Source organism: Antedon bifida, chromosome 2 (assembly GCF_963402885.1).
Source record: "Antedon bifida chromosome 2, ecAntBifi1.1, whole genome shotgun sequence".
NCBI lineage: Eukaryota > Metazoa > Echinodermata > Crinoidea > Comatulida > Antedonidae > Antedon > Antedon bifida.
The window spans coordinates 32,136,939-32,161,275 of NC_136227.1; the positions used below are offsets into that span (position 1 = coordinate 32,136,939).

The 24,337-nt window shown below is 30.7% G+C and overlaps 2 protein-coding genes across 4 annotated transcripts in view; both read right to left on the reverse strand.

Moving 5' to 3' along the window:
- Positions 1-24,337, reverse strand: part of LOC144834680 (CDP-diacylglycerol--inositol 3-phosphatidyltransferase-like) — a 107,577-nt gene that overhangs the window by 10,713 nt on the left and 72,527 nt on the right. The gene's annotated exons all lie outside the window — the stretch shown is intronic.
- LOC144834672 (protein phosphatase Slingshot homolog 1-like) overlaps positions 1-24,337 on the reverse strand; it is a 58,176-nt gene that overhangs the window by 2,554 nt on the left and 31,285 nt on the right. Inside the window, exon 16 of one of the 3 annotated variants that reach the window (XM_078689560.1) lies at positions 10,501-10,532. The exons of 1 other annotated variant lie outside the window; for it this stretch is intronic. In XM_078689560.1, the coding sequence (XP_078545686.1) occupies positions 10,501-10,532 (32 nt within the window). Of the gene's footprint in view, positions 1-10,500; positions 10,533-21,626; positions 21,978-24,337 lie in introns of those variants that run through there. One more of the 3 variants, XM_078689561.1, reaches the window with a different exon arrangement.

Here is a 24,337-nt window from a genome sequence, read left to right on the forward strand (position 1 = left end):
GCAAACATTACGTTTAACTTCGCTTTGATACACGCAATTCAATAAAAAATAGTTTGTTATGAAACTTGTAGAGGTTTTTATCTTCATTTCTAACCAACATATCGCAAACATTAAAACATGTTTAAGTTCGCTTTGATACACGCAATTCAATAAAAAAAATAGTTTGTTATAATACCTTTAGAAGTTTTTATCTTCATTTCTAACCATCATATCGCAAACATTAAAACATGTTTAACTTGGATTTGATACATGCAATCCAATAAAAAAATAGTTTGTTATAAAACTTGCAGAAGTTTAATCTTCATGTCTAACCATCATATTGCAAATATTACTTGGCTTTGATACACGCAATTCAATAAAAAAATAGTTTGTTATAAAACTTGTAGAACTCTAATCTTTATTTCTAACCATCATATCACAAACATTAAAACACGTTTAAGTTGGCTTTGATACATGCAATTCAATAGAAAATAGTGGGTTATAAAACATGTTCAATTTTCATACATGTTGAAACATTAAACTGCTTTAACTTGATACATGCCTCAACAACTAATAACCAATAACATGGAACATCAACCTACATCTCAGGTTCGTTGCTTTAAACAAATCTCTAATTAAATTGGTAGTTTTTCTCTCAAAGCAAGCGATTTTCGCTCCACCATAAATCATTCAATAAAACTGAAAGATACTAAAGAACGGCAAAAAAAAAAAAAAAAAGTTGTATGAAGAATTAACTACATACATTCATTACGTAAATAAAACATCAATTGTCCACTTCAAATTGTCATTTTGAAATGACAAGCAATTAACAGTGAATGCAAACTAATTGGACAACATTGTACTTAAAAACAAAGTTGTTAAATTCTGTTTTATGAATGAAACTTTTATATTCAATGGACAATTTTTTCAAATTTATTCACCTCAGGAGAAATATAAAAAACTGTACTGTAAAATAAAACACATCTGAATAAAGATTCTCACGAATCATAAAAAGAACTTTATTATACAACACTAGAAGTAACACCTGCCCAGAGCAGGTTAGCTCTCGACCTCACACTCACTGACTCCACTCAAAGGTTTAAAACCTCACCAGTACAAACTCCATGTTCATACCCCATTACTCTTAATCCACAACCCTTAAATAGGCCATACTTCATAACTCACCGAACCTCCTTCCCCCGAAATAGTTTAAAACCTTCCCAGTACAAACTCTAGCCATGTTGATACCCCATTACTCTCAACCTCTTTGGCCATACTCCATAACTCACCGAACCTCCTGCACCCTGAATAGTTTAAAACCTTCCCAGTACAAACTCCAACCATGTTGATACCCCATTACTCTCAACCTCTTTGGCCATACTCCATAACTCAACGAACCTCCTGCACCCTGAAATAGTTTAAAACCTCACCAGTACAAACTCTAGCCATGTTGATACCCCATTACTCTCAACCTCTTTGGCCATACTCCATAACTCAATGAACCTCCTGCACCCTGAAATAGTTTAAAACCTCACCAGTCCAAACTCTAGCCATGTTGATACCCCATTACTCTCAACCTCTTTGGCCATACTCCATAACTCACCAAACCCTCTCCCCCTGAAATAGTTAAAAACTTTTTTGATTGTCCACCACCTAGTACTGTACTCATCATATCCACTAACACAGACACAGTTAATTACTAATTACAAATCTCAATAGTTTTATTTAAAACAATTTCAAAATATTTCAAACAATGGGAAGCCTGTCACAGAATGGAATACATAAACACAAAACATTAAGAAAAAAATTATATAACAGAATGAATTCTTACTTAAAATAAAATAACCAATAGGAATGAAGGATCATGCAAAAGCAATTAGTTTTAGAATGTCTTCAGCAAATCCTTAAATAAATATATTGAAGGATCTTAATCTAATAAAAAATAACAGACAAACTTAGACAAAATGGCGCGGCGGCATCTCATGAAATACAATAAGTTCCCATATTCTCCAGGGCAATCATTTTAAATTAAAGTTTATATTTTACAATAGTTAAATTGACAATAAATTAAATCCATTAAAATAAAATGAATGTGATTTATACACATTAATTTCACATATTTCTGTATGCGCTTATGGTACGCTCTTTAACTGATTACGAATCATCTTCTGACCAACATTATAAAAACAAATTGAAATAAATCATACGTTATTCTCCAAATTATAAATAATGAAGTGTTTTAATGCCATTTGAAAACTGAAGAGCCAAACTGTTGTTGAGACTATAAGGAGATAGAACTTGTCAAGCAGACTACAATTAAGGCTGAATTTTCATTACAAATTTTAACTAGGATATTGTCAATATTGTAGAGTGTAGATTATGAGCCTGATCGAAATGGAGGCCTATCGGCAAAATGTGCCATTAAAAAATTAGAAGGTAATTCCTTCTTTCTCGTGAGATATAGGTTATTCATTAGACAACAGGTTCTCTTCTTTAAATTTTTGCTACATCCTAGTGTAATTTACAAATCACATCAACAACAATTTGTACATTATGTTCTTATTCTACTGCAGTAACTTTAACATCTACTGCAGTAACTTTAACTGGTACTGAAGTAAACTTTGATTTGGTAGTAGTGAGTACTTTTCCAGTTGTTACTGGAGTATAGTCAATTTTGTAATGCAGTAATCTTTTTTATTTTTTTTTTTACTTATGTTTTCTTACCAATGTGTACACTGTAGCAACTTTTATTTGCTAATGCTGGTTACCGGATAACTTTCAGAGAAATAAAGATTTTACTGCAGTAACAAACAATTCAAAACTTCTCTTACATTTTCATGACCAGTGATCTTGTTCCTAAAGTACCCAACCAAACAAGGCTTTAGGCAGAACAGAATGCATTGGCTGAAGTGGTTTACAAAACGTGGTAAGCCATTAAATCTAGTCCTGAATTTTGTAAATTAAGATGACTTATCAAATAAGCTTCAGATGTTCGTGTCAGACACCCATTTGCAATGATTAAACCAATCCATAAATTCTGTTTAATGGATGCTACGAATGTGCTCGATATGTACAAAGCTTGGTCATGGGATTTAAAACAAATATTTTTGTAAAAAATTGATTTGATCAATGAATAATCACCAGCCACCAAAACACATTAAACGATTACATTTGTGTTTGTCCACGTACGGCTATTCAATATTCCCTTGAATGTTGTAAGTAATTGAGAAAACGTTAAATAGGACCAAAATGAACCCGACATTATAGCTACCTATATTCTATGAGTTTTTATGTTAGTATAGTTCTGGTTATCAATCAGGTATGTGTACTGAATACGTGCGTTAAGTACGGCACACAGGACATCAATTTACACTTACGATGGGTATATACTAGGCTTAATTTATGATGGTTAGCTTCAAGTATGCAATTCGTTAAAAAAAAAAAACATTTTAACATTAAAAAATGTGTCTATCTAAAGATTGTATTAAACAAAAACTTGAATCTTGAGGATTCTTTTAATATGGAAATTGGCATTTTTTTATTACCATAATTTTCATTCAATATCTAAAATAAATATAAATAATATATGAAAAAAAGGAAGGTAAACAGTTATATGAATAAGAAATTACCAATATAGAATTAAGATACACAGTAATAAATGTGAAAGTATATTATTATACTATTGATTTTATTATATACCAAATATAGAAAGATAAATGGAATTGAAGGCAACATCATTTTTTAAGGAGTTTTACAAGAATTAAAAATTATAAATGAGAAAATGAATATAATGAGAATAAACAAGTGTACTAGTTAGACACTAGTGTACTAACCCTATTGTATTTATATATTGTATGCATATGTATAACAAGAAAATAAACAAACTTTGAAATGCTTATTTAAGACATTTAAAATGCCTCTAGTTGTCCTGCTTATGTTCAACTTTCAAATTTAATTCGTAAGCATTAAAACAATTTGTCACGTTTCCTTACTTTTCTTGTAAATTCAATCGTGACGGTGAAAAATAAAATGAGGGTTGTAAACTTGAAAATGTGCCGTTCAAGTACCTACTTGCTGTCTTTACTATGTAAACTGTCATAAAATTGTAGATTCAATCAAATTTAGAAATGCGAAACGATTTTATAACATTTCACGAGATATTGTTGCATTATAATAAAAACATTATGTTATTCATTTTATTTATGCGATTTAAGCAAAATAATAATAAACTAGGGTTTACATATCCAATGGATGGGAGCATCTAATTACAAAATTCATGACCTTCGCGGACTGATGAATGAGCGCCATCTGGTGGCAGCTTGACAGGAAAAGACCCTTATGGGGAGAAGGAAGAAAGCATGTGATAGCAGTGTGGTTTGTATATTAAACACATTATCGAATCCATTGTGATGCAATTTGATAAAAAGCGCTAAAAAGCAACTTATACTATTATTACCACTATATACTATTATTGTGATGTAGAGAATATGGCCGAAAATTATCAAACGCAGCATTCAGCCATAGCAAAGAAATTTGTCTAAAAAACAACATTTTAATTTCCCTTATAACATAGCTGAATGGAAAAAGGCTGGCCATAAAAATTGATTGCTTTTAATTCGAAAATAATGATTTTTGTTACTTTATTTGTGGGTGTGTATGCCACCATATTTGTAATAAAACACCTAAAGATCAGGTATTGTACTAATAGGTTATAAGCCTATAGTAATCCATTAAAGATTTTGATGATTTTACATGACAACTTTTTGGCAAGACAATATCATTATCAAGTAAATGACAAGCCAAATTATATGGGTTGTACAAACTTGCAGCTATTAGAATATGTTAACATGGATAAAACCTGATGATGATTTAAATGTAATCAATACAAAATTATATCATACGCAAATAATAAGTGACATGATGCTAGTTGTCCTAGAGCAAGTTAGGTTTCGGAGCATGTTGTCCCGGAGCATGTTTTCACGCAACGAATTTGGTAGACGGTAGTTTCTCAATATCCTACTTGATATTTCAAAATTTTGAACTACAGAATCGGTTAATTTAATGGTAGGAAAATAAGCGTTCACTGAATTGCCCACATGTATAGACATACTCAATCAATGACATTTTCACCTAAGGGTTAATTGATGATAGTGCAGTCAGCTTATAAAGCATGATTAAATCAGTATAGTTGATGGTTGAACGAAGTATCAGTTGCACTGGAATCTTTGTACTGTATGTCAGTATACAAATAATGAATGTTTATGAGATGAATGTGGAGATTATTTTCAAGTAAAAATATTGACTTTGGTGGAGCAAAGTTAAAAAGGACAGTCAGGGCTTTCAACTTATCAACAAATATTGTAAATTGTATGTGTAAACTTGTATTCAATGAATCTGCTGCTTCCATCCATCAATCAATGCCAAAGGCTAGGCAACTTAAAAAGGCAGCATTCGGATGTTGGCAGCAAAATAGAACAGTTATAGACAGAGCACACTACAGGTTGGTATTCAAATATGTAACACCGTCACCAGCCTAACATTGCACAAAATTCTAAAAATGTTTCAAAAAGGTGACCATGCAATAGAACCATTAAATATAACTTTTATTGTGCAATAGAACTAATTCTGAACAGCACATCATACAATTTAACCAATCGAATGGCAAAGTCACAAAGTGTGTGTGTGTGTGTGTTACAATAAGTTAATTTCTAAGGATCATCATCTTACAGATTACATGTCATTTTTATTAATACATTCGAACCCCTCATATTCAGGGGACACTTCCACATGAAACGGGCAAGGGAAATACTCAGACAATTCCTATTCATAAGACAAGACAGGTGACAATTTGTTTGATCCGAAAGGTGTCCTGTTAATAGGGCTTCTACGGTATCCATTTATCACAAAAAAACGTGATAATAATGACAATTGAAACTTTGTGATAATAAGATACACTACTAAATTTGGTACGCTATAATCCATTATCAATGGCTTCCATCAAAACCTGACCAAATGGAAAATTGATTAACGTTATTAGTATTATCGTAATGCAACACATATGAATCCAGTAAACTGAAGACGAGTCGTTTGAAAATCAACACTAGACCTAAATTCATTAAATAGATATTACAACAAATATAAACTGACACTTTACGTAAAACTTTGTTAATAACACACAGATGTAGGTAATAAACAGCTAGACCTGTTTCTACTGACAATAAAATGCTTCGTAAAAACATAGTATTGAGAAAAATTTAATTCCTTTAGACGATATCAAATATTATATTACACCTCTAAGCAGGCAAAATCTGTATATTAATATTATACAGATATTTCATGATTAGGTGAAATATAAGATTTGACATTCCTGAGGGAATAATATTTTGCTCGAGCGAATATATATTTTCTGAAGCGCAAGGTGAGGGAAATATGTGACTTGGTAGTCATGTGATGCAGTTTCAACCAATCACGTTCACATTTTTACATAGGCTTATGTAATATAATTGGATAATCAGTAATGGAATCAGTCTTGACAAACTAATCTGGTAGTGAATGTTTTGAGATTCCAAAGGGGATATTTAAACTTCTGAATTCATGGATAAATATAGAGATACTCAGACAATCGTAAAGATATAAGCCTAAGATTACACTTTTTAGAAGGTTTAAATCCATTTGCTTCTTCTTGTGTTATATATAAACCAAGTTAATGTCATTTCATCCAGTTTGATTTAAAAAAAAGTCTTCTTTCTCAACTTGTTCTAAGCCATTGGTTCCCACATACAGTACACATTGATAAACTATAAAATATTTCTTATAAAAAAACGCGGCTCGACTTTTTGGCATACACAGTTTTAATTATTGTTATTTCTTCATTAAATAATTGCTTTATTGATTTTCAATTTAATAATTAAAAAAAATAATGATTTATTATAAATTTTTAATCACCCGATGTGCTGATCTGATGGGTAAGCTTGCACTTGGGCTGCTGTCGGTTCCTAGAGGGCCTAAGTAAAAATTTAGTTTCCAGTTAAACATGATTATTGACATTTACAAAGTTGTAAATCTTCAATCCAGTTCAGTAGACATTGTTTTGTTGTCAAAGGCTTAATTTTCTGTACTAAATGCTCTTTTATTGCTATGAACAACAAGTAGGACTATTAAAGGTAACGCAAAGCTAGCAAGATAAATTTCAAATTTAAGGACAAATGGCATATACATACTCTCATCAATCACCATACATTTAAAAGATGAAACTATTTCCGTAAGATGTAAATGGTAATAAATTCAAACCATTTACAATCTTGATTTCATTCTTATCCTTCTTCCATTAAAGTATGTAGAGACTAATAACTAATGAATGACACAGGCTCACAATAACTGTGTGATTCTGTTATTAACAACGTTTTACCCGATTCATCTTAGCGTACCAGAAAAAAAACCCATTATAAATCATAGGTGCAAGTAGTGTGTATAATTTGCCGAAACGTTCAGACAGTAGGTGCTATTTGCAAGGTAATGGAATGAATCGCTTGTTTTGTTCATATATCACTATCATTGAATGACATCAATCATCTTGTAGAAAGAAATTCCTACAAGGTCAGAATGTATGCTGCGCTTTTAGTGAATGTTCACAACTTTTAAAACTAAAGTCTTTAAAGTGGGCCAGAGCAAACATGGTTATCAAGTACTATGGAACATCCATAAATTACTATGGAGGTACTATTCTATACAAGTTTTTATATGGCGACCCACAAAGAACAGAGTACTTAACAATACTTAGTAATTAATTAAAAAGAAAAGTTTTAAGTTGACTTTTGAATTTCCTGAAATGCAGTCTAGCTATGGACATACAGAAATGGAGATAATTACATACACAATAATTCTTTATGGGGTCTTTTTCTACTTGAAAATATATTTATTGAGCAGAAAAGTTTTAAAACTGTTCTTGCCAGAAAAAAAAACAAGAACGGATCAAAAACTTTAGTAATTGCTGCTCTCAATTGCCAAGAACCTCTTTCCGTGGAGAAATAACATTCACACATTCTCCTGTTTTTAAGGTAATAATGACGTTATTTCATTATGAATGCTACCCGAAAAAACCGGTTTCAATGTAATCTGAAACATGATCTTTGTTTATAAACTACAAACCGCTTTCGAAGAAAATCATTCGTTTGGGATTTTTCTATAAATTACAGTTTTAATTTAGGTAAACTTATACATTCTTTGCCAAATTTCTTTTGCAATCTTAAATCCCTTGAGATTCTTTTAATGTATTTATCTGTTAGAATACAGTTAGTGATCTAGATATCTTTTTTTTTTTTATTTTTTGAATGTCTACATTGACAGTATCACATTCCCAGCGGAGAGTATAAATGAAAAAGTTCCAGCAATATCACAATTCAAAATTAATATTTTGTTTCATCTAAAGGAAGTAACAAATAATCCTGGAGTTTTGAAAAGCAGTAACCTTTTGAGTTTGAGAAAAAAATCTATAGAAACAAAATAAGTTTGTGATTCTGTAGTATCGAGTTTCTTTTTTATTTAAATATGTGGATTTAGGACAAAATTCTAAACTGAAATTCTAGAGTTTTGGAAAGTAGTAACCTTTGAGTTTGAGAGAGAAAAAAACAATTCCATTTTCCTTTAAATTAAAGTGGATTTAGGAAAAAATCCCGAACTTATGAAATTCTGGAGTTTTAAGAGATAAAGTAATTCTAAACTTATGAAATTCTGGAGTTTTAGGAAATAAAGTAATACTAAACTTTTAAAACTCTGGAGTTTTAAGAGATAACGTTATCCTAAACTTATGAAATTCTGGAGTTTTAAGAGATAAGGTAAAGTAATAATACTGTAGATAGGTATATTAAAACAAGTAATAGCAGTTTCATAAAGTATTATAGATGGAAACAACACAACACAAAAGGATTGCAAGCCGCAGTAATCTAAAGTTATGAGGAATTCCTGGAAAATCTCAACAAATACCTGGAGATTCCGAAGATTAACAAGGTTAATGGAAACAAATCAACAAAATACGCACACAAGCATTTTGATTTCAACAATATATTCTGCACATTTTAGACAATGACAGAATTTGGACAATAAACCAATGAAACAACATTTCTACAAGATTTAGTAATCAACGTTTCTCACTGTACAGTACTATTGTTTAGGAGTGATGGAGGAAAATGGAAACAACTTGCTTGCAATTTATAATTATATCAAGAATACTATTTCGCAGTTATAAATTGCCTAACTAAATTTCTTTTATTACAAATGAATACCATTTTTTTTTTGATCTTATGGATCTGTAGTGTAATGAGCAATTGTATATGAAGAAAACAACTGTCATGAATTCTGTTCTTATTAATTCTGTTCTATTAATCAACATTACCTAATACTACTTTAAAACCAGATGAAATTGTTTTCATACTCCAAAAGACCTGCTTGTGTAAAATACCATCATAAATAAATAAAAATAATAATAATAAAATTATTGAAAATCAATAAAAAATATCAATCAATGAAAATAAGTGTCAAACATGAATGCACAGTACAGTATGAATAAATACATGATAAAAAGAAGGTTAATCCATAAAGTTAATACAAATATTGATTTATATATATGGTATTAATTTATAGCAGTATCTCTACACAACAGATGCCACTTCATGCAAACAATAAAAAATATATAAAATGTTATTTGTGTTGTGCGTAATTTCATTTCTGTTGACATTCATTTTCAAAGCTTGGTTGGACTATGGAATAGTCTCACAAAAACAATCAACAATTCACTGTCAGTGGTAAATATTGAAAAAGTCTTTATTAATATTAAGAGTAGTAATGTTCTTCAGATGTGTTCTTGTAAAGTGCTTTGGTCTTTATAAAGGTACTACAGAAATGTTAATAATATTTGTAGTTGCTTTGAATAAATAACTATGTGTATACAGTCTTCAAGTCCTCATTTTTTATATTAGGAGATTAATGTTGAAAAATCATTGAATAAAGTGGAATAGATAAAGATTATAGAAATATGTTCAATATTAGTTAATAGATGTAGTAAAGAAAATAAAGATATTCAATAAAAATCTACAAAAGGAAGTTTACACTATTCCAATTAGTAACCAATGATAAAAGAAAAAAAAAATCCCAAAAGTGATTGATGTATAAATGGAAATTTAAAAAAAAATATAAATTTAAACAAACATATACAAAGTAAAAAAAATGATTTAGTTTCTAATAAAGATTTATAATGCCTCCTTCAAGAAATGAAATATACAAATAAAAAAAATAATGATGTAATTCATTACAACTGTCAGCTGTCTCGACGATGACACAATTATAAACGTCAAAATAACTGTCTTGACTGGTGTATATTTCACTTCTTGTAAGATACATTATATTTCGTTGATTAAAACAAATTAATGTTATAAAATATGACATTAGCAGGCTTTATAATGATCTTTAAAAAAAATGTCCAATATTATGACAAACCCTTGAAATATGCAATTAAAAACTCTCTACCTGCAAAAGGCCACATTGTGCTAGAGGGCTTGCTGTAAAAGGGAAGCAAAAATGGAAATTTTAGCAAAAGAATAATTTTTTCAACAAAGGAAATGATGCAGTTCAGATATAGTTCATTTTACTTAAATAGTAAAGTTGTTTTCAAAATAAAATAGTTTATGTAGTAATTTGTACTACTTTGGTAACAAATATGGTAGTGATATGCCCAAATATAGTAGTGATATGACATCATCATGTCCATATATGGGCATATCACATTTTTTTTATCACATAAAATTTGATAAAAGTGTAGACAGAGTTTTACAAAGCTTCCCATTTCATTTGCATGGCAAAGTTTGTGATGGGACAGTACTTTACATTTCCATAAGAAAAGTAAGAAAGAAGTAGTAAGGGCGATATTTAGCTTTTTTAAGTGTGTTCATTCATCAGAAAAATGTTTATCTAATAATATATAAGAATATTATTAAAAATTCAAGATTTTTATTTTCCAGTTTGGTATATGGCATAGTTTGTCCCAATGAGAGAGTATCCAAGGATATATATCTTTAGGAAGTGTGCTCAATCATAAGCAAAATTGTTATGTTTTCTTAATAATGTAAGCATATTATTAAAAATTCAAGATTTTTATTTGTATGGCATATTGTATAGTTTGTCCCACTGAGAGAGTCTCCAGGGATATATACGGTAGCTGTGGACGAAAAGGGAGATGTGTTGCAGAGTGCAACAACAAAAAACTGGAAAACTGACGTTGTTTTTGTGGCAAAGAATATCATTAGGATTCAATAAAAAATATGTAGGTTACTGTCAAATTATAACTATGGATTTACTTCCAGCTAAGTATTATCATCAATTTAATGCTGATAATGGTATGACCAACAGCGAGTATTGTATTTGAGTACAGGTTGGTTTAAGACACAAAAGCGAAAAAATTAATAAATTTGATGATGATTGAAAAGCAAAACAGCTAATATAAAAATCGAAGGTAGAGCCAGCACTGAAGGGATAGCTGATGTGTTGTTTATGAAGTCAATAAAGATGCATCACCCACAATCATACTGTAAACAATAAGATAAAATATCTCATACTTTACAGTATTGATTGTAAACTAAAGAGAATCGTGTTAAGATTTACAACCTAAGTATTATGTAAATGGGGGAATAACTTGTGACTTGCATCCTATTGGGCTGAATTGCGCACAGGTGTGGACGACACAGGCCACAACTTTCTTCTCCCCTCAGGGTCCCTCATGTCGAGTGCTGTTACCAAACGGCGCCCGTTCGTCTGTCCACAACGACAGGGGCTGAATGCATTTCATATACAGAATTCTGATTTATATTAGAAATTATATATTAAATTAATCCAAAAAAATATTACTGCAAAAAGGCTAGATCTCAATTGTGACATGTTTGCAGTTTTTAAGTAATAGTTTTCATATATTATTAAGTAATTGAACTTTTTAATGTACATTTACAATTGGCTGCGAGGTAGGGATTTGAATAAATAAATAAATATAAAATAAATAGACAAACCGCCAGACAGAAATGGTAATGTTTTTGAAAAACATTATTCCTTCTCCAGTGTAAAAAAATTAAATGAATTAATATGTATATATTGGCAAACTGTGAACTGTGAAAAGTATATAATGCACTTTACAAACAAGGCCATATACATGGTTGCAGATTTGAGTTAGTGTTTCCGACCGACCAACATAGTGAGCTATAGTCGCATTTGCACGCGAAACAGAATTAAGTCAAATCACACCAGATTAAAAGTACAACTTTAAACAAAAACAATGTAGAATGCCTGCTCACTTCATACATTAACATGTGTAGGAGAGATGAACTTATAATACAATATAATTTGCAAAAAAATTAGTGTGAAACCCCTGATTCTATCTACTGTATTAGGCGAATTATTTTGCAAAGTGAAACATCCGATTCTCTGTGCTGTATCTTTACTTATGGCATTATATGTCCAGTAGGCCTATCATAGGAATACGTGTAACATACTGTATGTATTACAATCACATGTTGTGCCTCAAGTATGTAAAGGTTTATAAAATGGTATCGGCATCACATGTGATACATATGTTTTCAGTTGCGAAACAACGGAGAATGCCTGTCAACTTCATTTACATTAATATTGAATTCATGTGTATTACAAATGAACTTATAATACAGTGTCACATACTGTATGTATTACAATCACATGTAATTATGTAAAGGTTAGTCTTATGGAATGGTACAGGCATCACATGTGATACATATGTGATAATGTATCAAAGTGATAATGTATATTGCAGAGAATTTTTTAGAGTACCAAGAATCGGTTGCGAATCAGGTCAGCTGTCTAATTTATCAACACAGATATATTCAGATATAAAGTATAACATAACTGGAAAAAGCAATATATAGAACGTCAGTTTAACTTGGTAACAAATTTTGAAAGAATTAATTTTTTATAGAGATCCATCAAAAGTGATAATCAATTGATGACCTATAATTTAAACAATAATCTGACTGGATTATTCTATTTCAAATTTCTACGATAAATATAAAAGCATGCACTTTTTTACATAAAACAAAAGAAATTAGAAAGATTTTCGTTCTAAAAGAATAGAATAATCATTTATGTTATTTGATAAAATTAATATTTTTAAAATTCCAATCAAATGACGTCATGATAAATAAAAACAATAAAGTCGTTGTATTGTCACGATATTATTACTCTTAGTCTTACTAATCGTCATTTGATTGGACGTGTGAAAATATTATTTTCATCAATAGATGGTTATTCTATAGTTTTACAATGAAAGTTTTTATATTTTTTGTTTGTTTTATGTATGAAAAATGCTTATGCTAAATATTTATCGTCAATCATAGTGTAAATGGGCCTTAATAACCCAACAGGGTAAAAAAAAAACCCCCTGTTAAAAATTGTTGCGAAAATGAAGTATTGCCGTCACAAATGTACATTTCTGTTATCAAAAGTCATCATGTCCAAGACAGTTGCAGCATTTTTAAATGCGATGTTTATGACATTGCTTTCAACATGACCGTTTAAGTTTCAAGTTCCTGAAAGCCACCACCTCAACATCACCATTAATAATAAACTTTATCTACGTGCTAGTAACTTTGATCCTAAACAACAAAACAAAGGCGACCAAGGTATAAAGGTTCATCTGGATCTCTGTATAGTAATAATTGGATGATCCAAAAAAAAAAATTATTTGCCAAAAATGGAAAGAGTTACTTATTGAATGAGAAATCACCAACATTAATGACCTGAAATGGATAAAATAGATCATTATACTCCAGATTTTCTTGTTCATAAATTTGGTGAAAGTCAAAATAAATCCACTTTATTACTTGATCAAAAATGTAAGCATAGATTTGGATAAAAACTAATAAAAGTAATGCAGACATCTCTCATATCATAGATTTTAAAATAAAATCAAACATGCTTATTCATGCCTAACACCTACATTTTTGTTCCAATGATGAAAATTAAAAGTGCTAGAGTTGCTACTGGGCTGAGACACCAGATTGTCAGTCTACATGTCGATATTTGTCTAGTATAATCATAGGAAATTAAATTCCATAATACAGATGGTCTAATATAGATAGGCTAATAATATAGGTTGTAATTTATGTGTGTAATACTTTACATGGAAAACGCTTTATTACAGAATTTTTATACTGAAAAAATTTAAATACAATACCGAGAATCGAAAAATAATTTATTCTTTAATAGAAAATTTGTGCCTTTGATAATTTTTTGAAAAAATGTTTATTATTACTGAAAGCGCATGCTGAAAGAGCACATGTTCAACAGACCTTCAATTTGCAGGTCATTCACTTGTAAAGTTTACAGCTCATCTCACCAAAAAAGCTATAATAATATAAAATAAAAGAGATTTGAGTAAGACTCTAAGCCTTGAATCATGCGAGACTCATCGTTTTCATCTCAATTAGATAAAATTTGAATTTTGTCTCTATAATTTCATTTAGATTATTCTGAATGGTTTTTTCGATAAAGTGGATTTGTTAATGTGTAGCGATAAAGTGACAATTACAAAAAAGGGCAAATTAAGAAGTTAAGATAATTTCAAATCTGAAATGTGCGAACTAAAAAACAAGACATAATTTACATTGACGAGTACAGCTGCAAACTTAAAACTAAATTAGCTAAAATTAGCAAATAAGATTGTGTTTGTATCCGGCCATTAGAGAAGCTTTAAGCCTGGTTCCCTGTACGCAAAGACATACATGCATGATCAATTTATAAATAATTCACGACTTGTCACTTGTGATTGTACAACTTTACTTTAATTGCGTCTTAACTTTTTTTCTTAACTATTTCTATTACTTTCCTAACATTTTATCAGTTGTACACTAACTCTAATTCATGGTTGATGGATTAGTTCATTATGATATAGCGTTCTCTAGAAACTTTTAACTTTTCGTATCAAAGCCCTTCTTCTGGAGAGCACAGGCTATTATTAGTTTATCCAGGAAAAGCTTGGAACGAAATATACAGCCTGTGTGCACGTGTTTACACAACTCTATTGACAAAAATCTATGTTGTTGTTTTTTTATAGTTTTCAACACAATATAACCTAATATGAATAATTACAATAAATTCTTTTTTTTTAAAAAATAGAATTTAATTCAATTATTAAGTTCTTATTTATGTCATATCAAAGGGCAGATAAAAACCTTTTAGGTAATATGAACTAGTTCAGTCACCTTACAGTATGTCTGGCCAGAAACAAATATATTATTAATAACGACAGATTTAATAATGATGTTTAGTTTAAACAAAGGCAGACGGACTTTCAATCTTAATCATAGAATGTTTTAGGTCAATTTATGCATACACTGTGCATCTTCTTTTTTGTAATCATTTGTATTCCTTTTTGTTTTGTTTTATATATTTAGGCAAATTGCCAAGGATAACCATAAGCGAATTCATTCACGATCATTCTTAAAAGGTAGCAAGCCTGTTCACAAGACAAACATATACACAAGTTGCTCTACATAAACAAAGACTTATTACAAGTCTTTGGGAGTGGAGTTGAAATTTGTTTTTAGAAAAAATCCTGACGTATGACAGGACTTGAACCCAGGACCCTTGGATTGGTAGCCAAGCATCATAACCACCAAGCCACAACTCCAATGAATGTTTACTCAACGCGATGCAATTTTGGCCAAGGAAGTTGCGATTCACCTTCATATATTTGCTTGTTTATCTGTACATGATATCTCAATATCTTAATGGTCTTTTTAAAATTCCATTTCAAATTGTGATGACAGACAACCAATCACCCTAGGTCATGTCATTTCATTGTTGACATGCGGGGGGAAGTTGGGACAGGTTTCCTCGCTCCCCACCCCAAGAAAGTTAAGTTGGTTTCTAATTCTAGGCAACGACCGACGACACAACGCTTAACATGACCTAGTAAGGTCGTCGTTCGTCACAAATCGAAAGCTTTCTAGTAACACATTGTTGAATTGCCTTGTTTTAGTCCATCATGCGATATTTATCAACTTCTTTCAAGCTGTTAAAACCAAATCGCATACTGTGAATTACTCGATAATAATACATAAATTGAGCCTATCACAGTACATAGCATTATGCAAGATTTTTTTTTTTTTAAATACAAATTGAGTAGAATCAATATTCTACATATGATCCACTTTTATTATATCAATAACATTAAATTGAATAATTGAATTAAATTAAATACATTGAACTACTGTAATTATTCAGAACTTCTCAAATTAAATTTCTATGTCCTGACCCTTCCCTTGGAACTATAAAGAAAATTATAAAATGTTAGCAGTTTTTAGTTTTTCATTTTAGTCTGACCATGGTCTGACACTGTAGCTGTACTGTATGTTTTGAAAGATGCATGTGCAATTTCATTATTGTAATAATTTAAAAATTAATGTATTAGTTTCAAGTATGTGCTTTATCATGTTTCATGTTATCAGACGTGACGGATAATGGTAATAAATGTACCATTACATACACAACAAATATGAAATATAGCGTTAGTACCACCAATGTTGGCGATCAATTTAAATTAACACTTTAAGTATCACTGAAATGTGGTAGTTCATGAAAGGTAAACTGTAATATTCATTAACAAGTTTGCCTTTAGCTTACTCTTTTTTGTGACATAAAGTACACACTCATAGCAAGATCCAAAAGGGAGCCCAGAATTTTGTAAATTACAATGCAAAAAATAGGACATTAAGTAAAGTTCGGCACTTTTTCACAATTTTTATGCCCTAGGCTTCCCCTATATCAAAATCCTAGACTGCTACTAAAACTAAAGCTTTGTCTAAACTATCAAACTAGTTTGACAAAAAAGTATGATGTGGTAGTGATATGCCCAAATATGGCAGTGATGTGACATCATCATGTCCATATATGGGCACATAACATTTTTTTGTCACATAAAGTTTTATAGTGTAGACAGAGCTTTATATGAATTTGATTAAAAAATTAACATTAACATGAGCATTAGCAGTTTACATGTATTATTCAAACTCTTGTTTGTGATTGGTCAATGGATTTGCGTTGCGCCGACGTCACTGCATTGCGTCCAAGCGGGAGTTAAGCTTAACTGGTTCTTAAGTTTAGCTCCTACTAGGACGCAATACAAAGATGTACATACAACTAAATTGACCAATAACAAGCAATTGATCATCCAAACTTTTGCTTATGACTGGTAATAGGTTTTTGCGTTGCATCAATTGAGACTCAAGCTTTTACTATATTCTTTGAAATGCCATTCCGAAATTGTTTATTGTTTCTAGTGAATGTCTGCATCATGATTTATGTTGATCTTAGGCACGTTACATGTTGTTGAACATCCAGCTCTCCAGGGGTACCCTTAACATAGCAATGAGTGTATTAGTTTAAGCATGTTTTTAAAAATATGTGAGAACAAACATAAGGCCTACAGTATGCCATCCTAGCTCATAGACTGATCAGATAAAAGCTGTTAATGTTGGTAATATTGCTATAATCACTGAACAAGCACCGATAAATTAACGAGAGAATAAAATTTTGACTTCAAGTCGACACTTCTTTGATAAATGTAGTTAGAATGCTTCTTTATACATCTTCACTATCAAACTTTGTGATAAAAAAAATGTGATGTGCCCATATATGGACATGATGATGTCATATCACTACCATATGTGGGCATATCACTACCATATTTGGGCACATCACACTTTTTGTTTGTCAAAATAGTTTGATAGTGTGGACACAGCTTTAGAAGTATATGGTCAAAGATTGTGAACTAATAAAAACCTCAATTATTGCAGAAATATGAAGCCAAAAAACATTTTACTAAACTTTATAATTTATTGTTAGTTATGATTGATGAAGTGTGAGAAAAAATCTTGAAATCAGACATTATCCAAATAAATCTTATAAACCTAGTAAATCAAGGAAAGAGAAATTATAAATACATTTAAATTAAACCATAATTCTCATCAATCAAGGATTCTTTTCGAATAGTGTAAACAAGTTCATTTTTTATTACATGCTCAATGCATGTACATCTTTAAATCCCATCCAAAGGGGCAATGAAAAAAAGTATCATGGCACAACAGTGTATGATAAAAAATTATGATATAGCAGACAGGGCCTAAAAATGGTCAAATGAAGCACTGAACTTAACATACAGTCAAGCCCGTAGCCAGGATTTTTAAGGAGGAGTTCTTTTTTCCACAAAAAGTGACAAGTGCAAGCCTTAAGCAACTGAAGATAGATTTAGGCCTACATAAGTAGATGAAAGCTAGCTAGAGATTTGGCCATAATATTGTCTTAAGTTATAGGCCTATTTACTAGCATTCTTGCTCTTCGTATCTAGTTTGAAATGGGCACTACAGGAAAAAGGGGGTTCTTTCGAACACTACGAACCCCCCTGACTACAGGCTTGTTGACAGTAATTTTTTTTTTGCATTGACAAATTGTTTGTATCTCACATAAGTCTCGAACCCATGCCGCTTGTTAGTCTAATATCTCTACTATTACGCCACACTGCTCTCTCAAACTAAGACATTCATCAATTCTCTACCATCTTACAGATCACACTTTCAAGTCACAGGTCAAAAGATACTCTCTGTAGGACTAAATAGAGTTGAAAGAACTGGAACAATTTAAGGAAAACAATTCATAAAGGATATTATGCAGATTGATTGAATGATCACAGACTTACTTCGATAGATTGCTTTTCAACACTCTGCTCAAGAGATTAAGTCAACATTATATAATTAATTACAAGATAAAATTGATTAAACGTGTTGACATCTTTAGGAAGACCAGAATTTGATGAATTCCTGAATTCCTTCTGGCTATGTAAATCATATACTTGAAATATAGTTTGTTACTGAACTGTTTAAAAAATGAACAACATGCAAAAGTGAATAATGATAATAGTTGTGTTAATGTTTTAGCGCAGACAGGAAAGATTTTAACTGTGAGGACCGAGGGTTTTTGTAAAATCTAAAAGTTAAAACTACAGCTATATTTATATATCAACATTTCTTTGAAGATAAATATTTTAAAATAAAAAACAAATCTCTATTTTAGCCAAATAAAACTACTGTAATTTAAAACAGCCTTTACTAAAATACTACGCATCACTGAGAGAAAGAGACTGCTGGTACTCCATCTTGTAACAACATATACTTTGGAAAAACTGTAATGAGAACAATAGTATAATTCTTTTTTTTAAAGATTTGCTAGCGATTAGCGCACACAACTAATGTTAAGCTAGGAGGAAAAACAGTATGTTTATCTGGAACTATATATGACTGAATAAGACTATCATGATATGAATTGGTCCATAGGGATCGCCAATACATCATTAAATGTCCCAATTTCTAGTGATTTTAGATTAATACGTTTTCTCGAATACGAAATACACTTTTGATGGTTATTGTACAAAAATTTGCATAAGCACATAGAGACTTAATCAGTGAAACTAATATACATCTTGTTCCACTAATACTTGATGGTGCAAGTTTAAATTATATTTCAATGTCATTGTAAATTATGAACTCACTAGGTAATTATCTTGCTCTTATTAGTTGGCCGCTTTTTAGTTTTTAAAGCTCCTTTATAATGTTATGTATATTCTTCCTCTCTGCTACCTCTTGATCTTTTCCACTGTTTTTTTATAATATTTACTTTATTTTTTCTTCTTTTTAAGAAATTAATAAAACAAAGAAGACTAATAATGGTAAGATAGTCATAAATGACTGGATGATACCACAATCAACCAAACAAAATGGCAACAACAAAAAAGAAAATAGCATGACTTGGCAGGTACGGTAGACCAAAATATAATTTGATGAGCCAGATCAAAGAATACACAAAACAAAGTATGCTGCCTAAAACAGAAAAAGAAGACGGCCAGGAGAGGTAAGGAGTGTAGTAAGTCGTATCGAAAAAATTGATTGTTTACAAAACGTTGTTGTAAGTACAATTTTTAGTACTTTCAATCTATTGGATACACAAAAAAGAAAAATTCTCTTGTGAAATTGTTATCGTTATATTTTAATGCAGAAAACAAGACATATACATCGAAATTCAGTTATCTTTGTAATTTGGGAGAAAATGTGGAAAACCTGGAGCACAATGTTAGATGAGTATAATCGACGGGCCAAACCGGGAATTTGGCATGTATGGTTTAGTTGTAGAGAGGTCAAAGATACAGAATCAGCTACTCTATTTTAAGTTTATTTGTCAAAATACCAATGAAACATCAACACATTATTCACTTAGCAATTAAATTCATAATATGAGATGTGTTTACAGACTAAATGCAAATATCTAGAATGTATGTATATGCATTTATGACATTCAAAAAGTTGTTGATTATGTAGCATTAGAAATTGTAGCTTGCTAATGGTCGGCAAAAGTCAAAAGCATATTATATATAGTAGTACGCATTAGTACAAAAAGGTTTAAATGACCAAGGAATGACCTCATGTAATAACTGGACAATAGGAACACGTGTTTGTTGCTATCTTCTTTGATCTCATAAGATACGATGTTTTGAAATATTGTTTTGAAAGGCGTGACATGTAAATATTTCACTTTCTTTGAAATTACAGCGTCAAACTCATTTTCAACAAAATATGTTCTTATTTCTTTGTTTACTTATTTCACATTAGTGAACTTAGTTTAAAACAGAACCATAATTTAAACACAATATTTTCCTGAAATTGGTGTCAACTCCTCAAGTAATAATTCAACATTGAAACAAAATCGACAAAAAGAGATCTATATACTTCTGTACAACAGAAATTAATTAATTCTCAAAATCAAAACATAGAATACAGATAATATTTTTCAACTAAATGTTTTTTTTTAAATCCTCTCTCAACTCCAATTCATTCCTGGCAAAATAGGTAAATGCTGTGATAATGATTATTCAATATTATTCAATAATAATGATTCAAAGACCTACAAAAAAACAAAATCGTGAAAATAACGAACACAGATCGAAGAATCAACTCATTTAATGAAACTCATAAAATATACCATAAGACAAAAATATTTTATTGGCTATAAAAATATTTTGTTAAAAAACTCATAAATAATTTCGATCATAAAATCACATTTAGAAATATCAAGAAGTACAAGTACTTGCTTGGGAATTACTTAAAGCAATCTAGATCTGAAAAAAATTTCTAAAAGCATAGGCAAATTCACAACATGATTATGATTCTTAAATATTAGGTAGAAGAATGCGAATTTGATGACGGAGAAATCCAAAAAAAAAAATCCCTGAAAAAATAGTCCATCAGGTCTTGTACAAGACTTAAGACCAGGTCTACCATCATGGAATAGGACCCTGACTGTCGCAACATATTTGAGCTACAGTAATTTTGTATGCATCACAGTATACATACAGTACCTACGCAAAACTGTCTTCCAGTATGCATATTTACTGTATACCGTAGGTGTTGTGATACTTTTTTTTGTTAATTTAACTTCAAGATTCAATTTATTGTCACATAATATTACATACATGAAATTCGTTTTCCTTAGCAACATAGATACAATACAATTTAAAACAAAATATAAAAACGTAACACCTCAACTAATTATCTTCAGAATAACTTTCAACAACAATTTCAATGAAATCATTGTTTATATAAATACTAATGGTTTGATGTTAGTTTGGCTTAGCAGTAAAAGAAAGGTGAGTCCTGTGTTCATTCTGAATGTAGGGGAATGAGCTGTTAGGAGCTCATTGTATTAAGCCTCTGCATTATGTGGTAGGGTGGCCAATTCCTTTCCACGCCACCTTTTTCTCCCTAGCATTTTCAATCGGGTACTCATTTACAGCTGAGTGAACTGGGAGTTGTCGGGAATTGAACCCGGGTCTCTCTGTATGACAGTCAAGCCACTCAGCTACTCAACTCCGCTTAACAGTAGACCTACACAAATAATAATAACACAAAATAACACTGAAATGGAAACCAAATGAAAAACTATACATACACAGATTTGCATACTGTTATTCACATCTATTGTTTTAAAAGCTTTAGGGCACACAGTGCGAACAACTGATTATTATATTATGATAAAGATAATAGACAGTGTTTTAAATTACTTAATAACTTAGTCAGGATTTTAGTTACTGTACAAATGTGTTCCTTCTCAATGAAACGTAAATTAGAATTCTTACACACTTTTATTTCAGACGATTTGTATTTTTTTTGTCAATTATGATAATCCACCTTATATATTTTTCAATTCCACATGGATCCTAATGCTTTTAGAGGGTTGTTATAAAGTCAATGACCAAACTTAAAGAGTTGTTGCTATAGCGACATAAGTAACAATGATCAGTGTAAAGTGTGATAGTGTCAACAGGTTATTTAAGATGCAAGGCAACACAGAAATTCATGAACTTGAGATTCTTTTTCAACCGACACATACTCAATCCCGAGTACTATTTCAAGCAGAGTGCAATAGCCGAGAAGTTTTAAAGAATGATTAAGTATTCTTGACTGTATGTATGGTGAATAGACGTGGGTGTAGTAAGCTTATAGGAAGTAATGTGTTTCATAACACATCTAATGTGATTAGCGAAAGCTAGGCCCTAGGCCCATAAAAATGTCAGTGCCCACAATTTTGCCGCAGCTTTATTATAATAATATACCACATTTATATAGCGCCCATTTCATGAAAAAACATGCTCAAAGGCACTTTAGCTTTGAACAAAAGTTTTTGACTAACATGCAATGTACCCCCGTGGACTTGCAATATAACTGTCAAATAAATAGTGAGGAGGGATCCAAATAATGGATGGCACCTGATATGTAAATTTGAATCAACCAATCAAATGTTAAGTACACATTTAGGTGTGTTATACATTATAATGTGTATAACTTCCAACAATCAATGAACGACACAAAACTAGAAATGTATTGAAACGTTTTTATAAAACTATTCACTATTTAAAGATGTATTGTCCCCCAAAAACATGAAAAATGAAGATTAATTAAATCAGACTTTGAATAGGTTATTTTGTAGTTTAATTGAATAGGTTATTTTGTAGTTTTAATCAAGTTATTCACTTGCGTAGAAAAAAAAGGAAAAAATCATGTTTTCTCTTATAAAATGACAAAATAAATGGTTAAATTCAACCAAAAATCCATTGGCTGCCAGCCAATTTGACTATTTTTTGCTTTAAATTACAGTTTTTAAGGTAAATAATTTTTTTTAGATCCAATTTTTGGTTAAAAGTGGATAACTATTATATGAATAAAATGGCATATTCAACAAAAAAAATTGTAAAAAATATTTTTTTTTCAGGGGGACAATATATCTTTAAAAATAGAAAATAGTCTGTGGTTTACAGGCTGCATGCACTAAAGTCACTCAACAAGCGTTACAAACATTTGATGTCATAGGCCTAAGCTTATTTCATTATTCCATAATGAATTTGGCTTAAGATGTGACTAAATTTCTAATCATTATCAAGTATACCACTTTAGTGCTATTAGAGTCAAAGACTAAAGGATTATTCTTAATCTAGGTCAATCAACACTGTTATAAACAATGTACTCATTGTACTAAACAACATTAATTTTTAGTTACAATATTCTGGTAAATCAAGGGAGTACTTAAAAGGTAACATTATTATTTATTCATTTTATTTATTTCAGTAACATTTAAAACAACACTCACTAATACCATTTTCACACCTGCAAAATGTAACTTGTAACCAGGTTTTCATATAGTGTGAAAACAATTATCTGGAAAATCTCTCGAGATTTCACAGGGGTCCCCTGTGAAATCTCGGGAGAAAAACACACAGATGAGAGGACTGCAACTTGTAACGTTGTAAAGTTGTAACAATTACTCTCTCAAGTTGTAACAATTTACACAGATGTAGAAAAGGGTATTAGTATGCCAGGAGTGGCAAAAGAGGTTGAAGGACCACTGTCGTAATACAAACTTTATAAAAATAGTATATCAATTGTATTTCTATACTCTATAAATTAAGGTGGAGGTGGAGAGTCTACTGTATAGAACTCCATTCATGAAATATAATTTTCAGAAAACAAATATTGAAAAAAAACCAAGTTTCTGATGCAGTGTCCTATTGTTTCTACATTGGTAATTTGTTCAGTACCGCTTGTCTCAGCCAGCCCTGTCTTAAGCCTTGTCTACACTATCAAACTTTATGTGACAAAAAAATGTGATGTGCCCATATATGTCATATCAATTTACCATATTTTGGATTATCACTACCATATTTGGGAACATCACACTTTTTTTGTCAAAC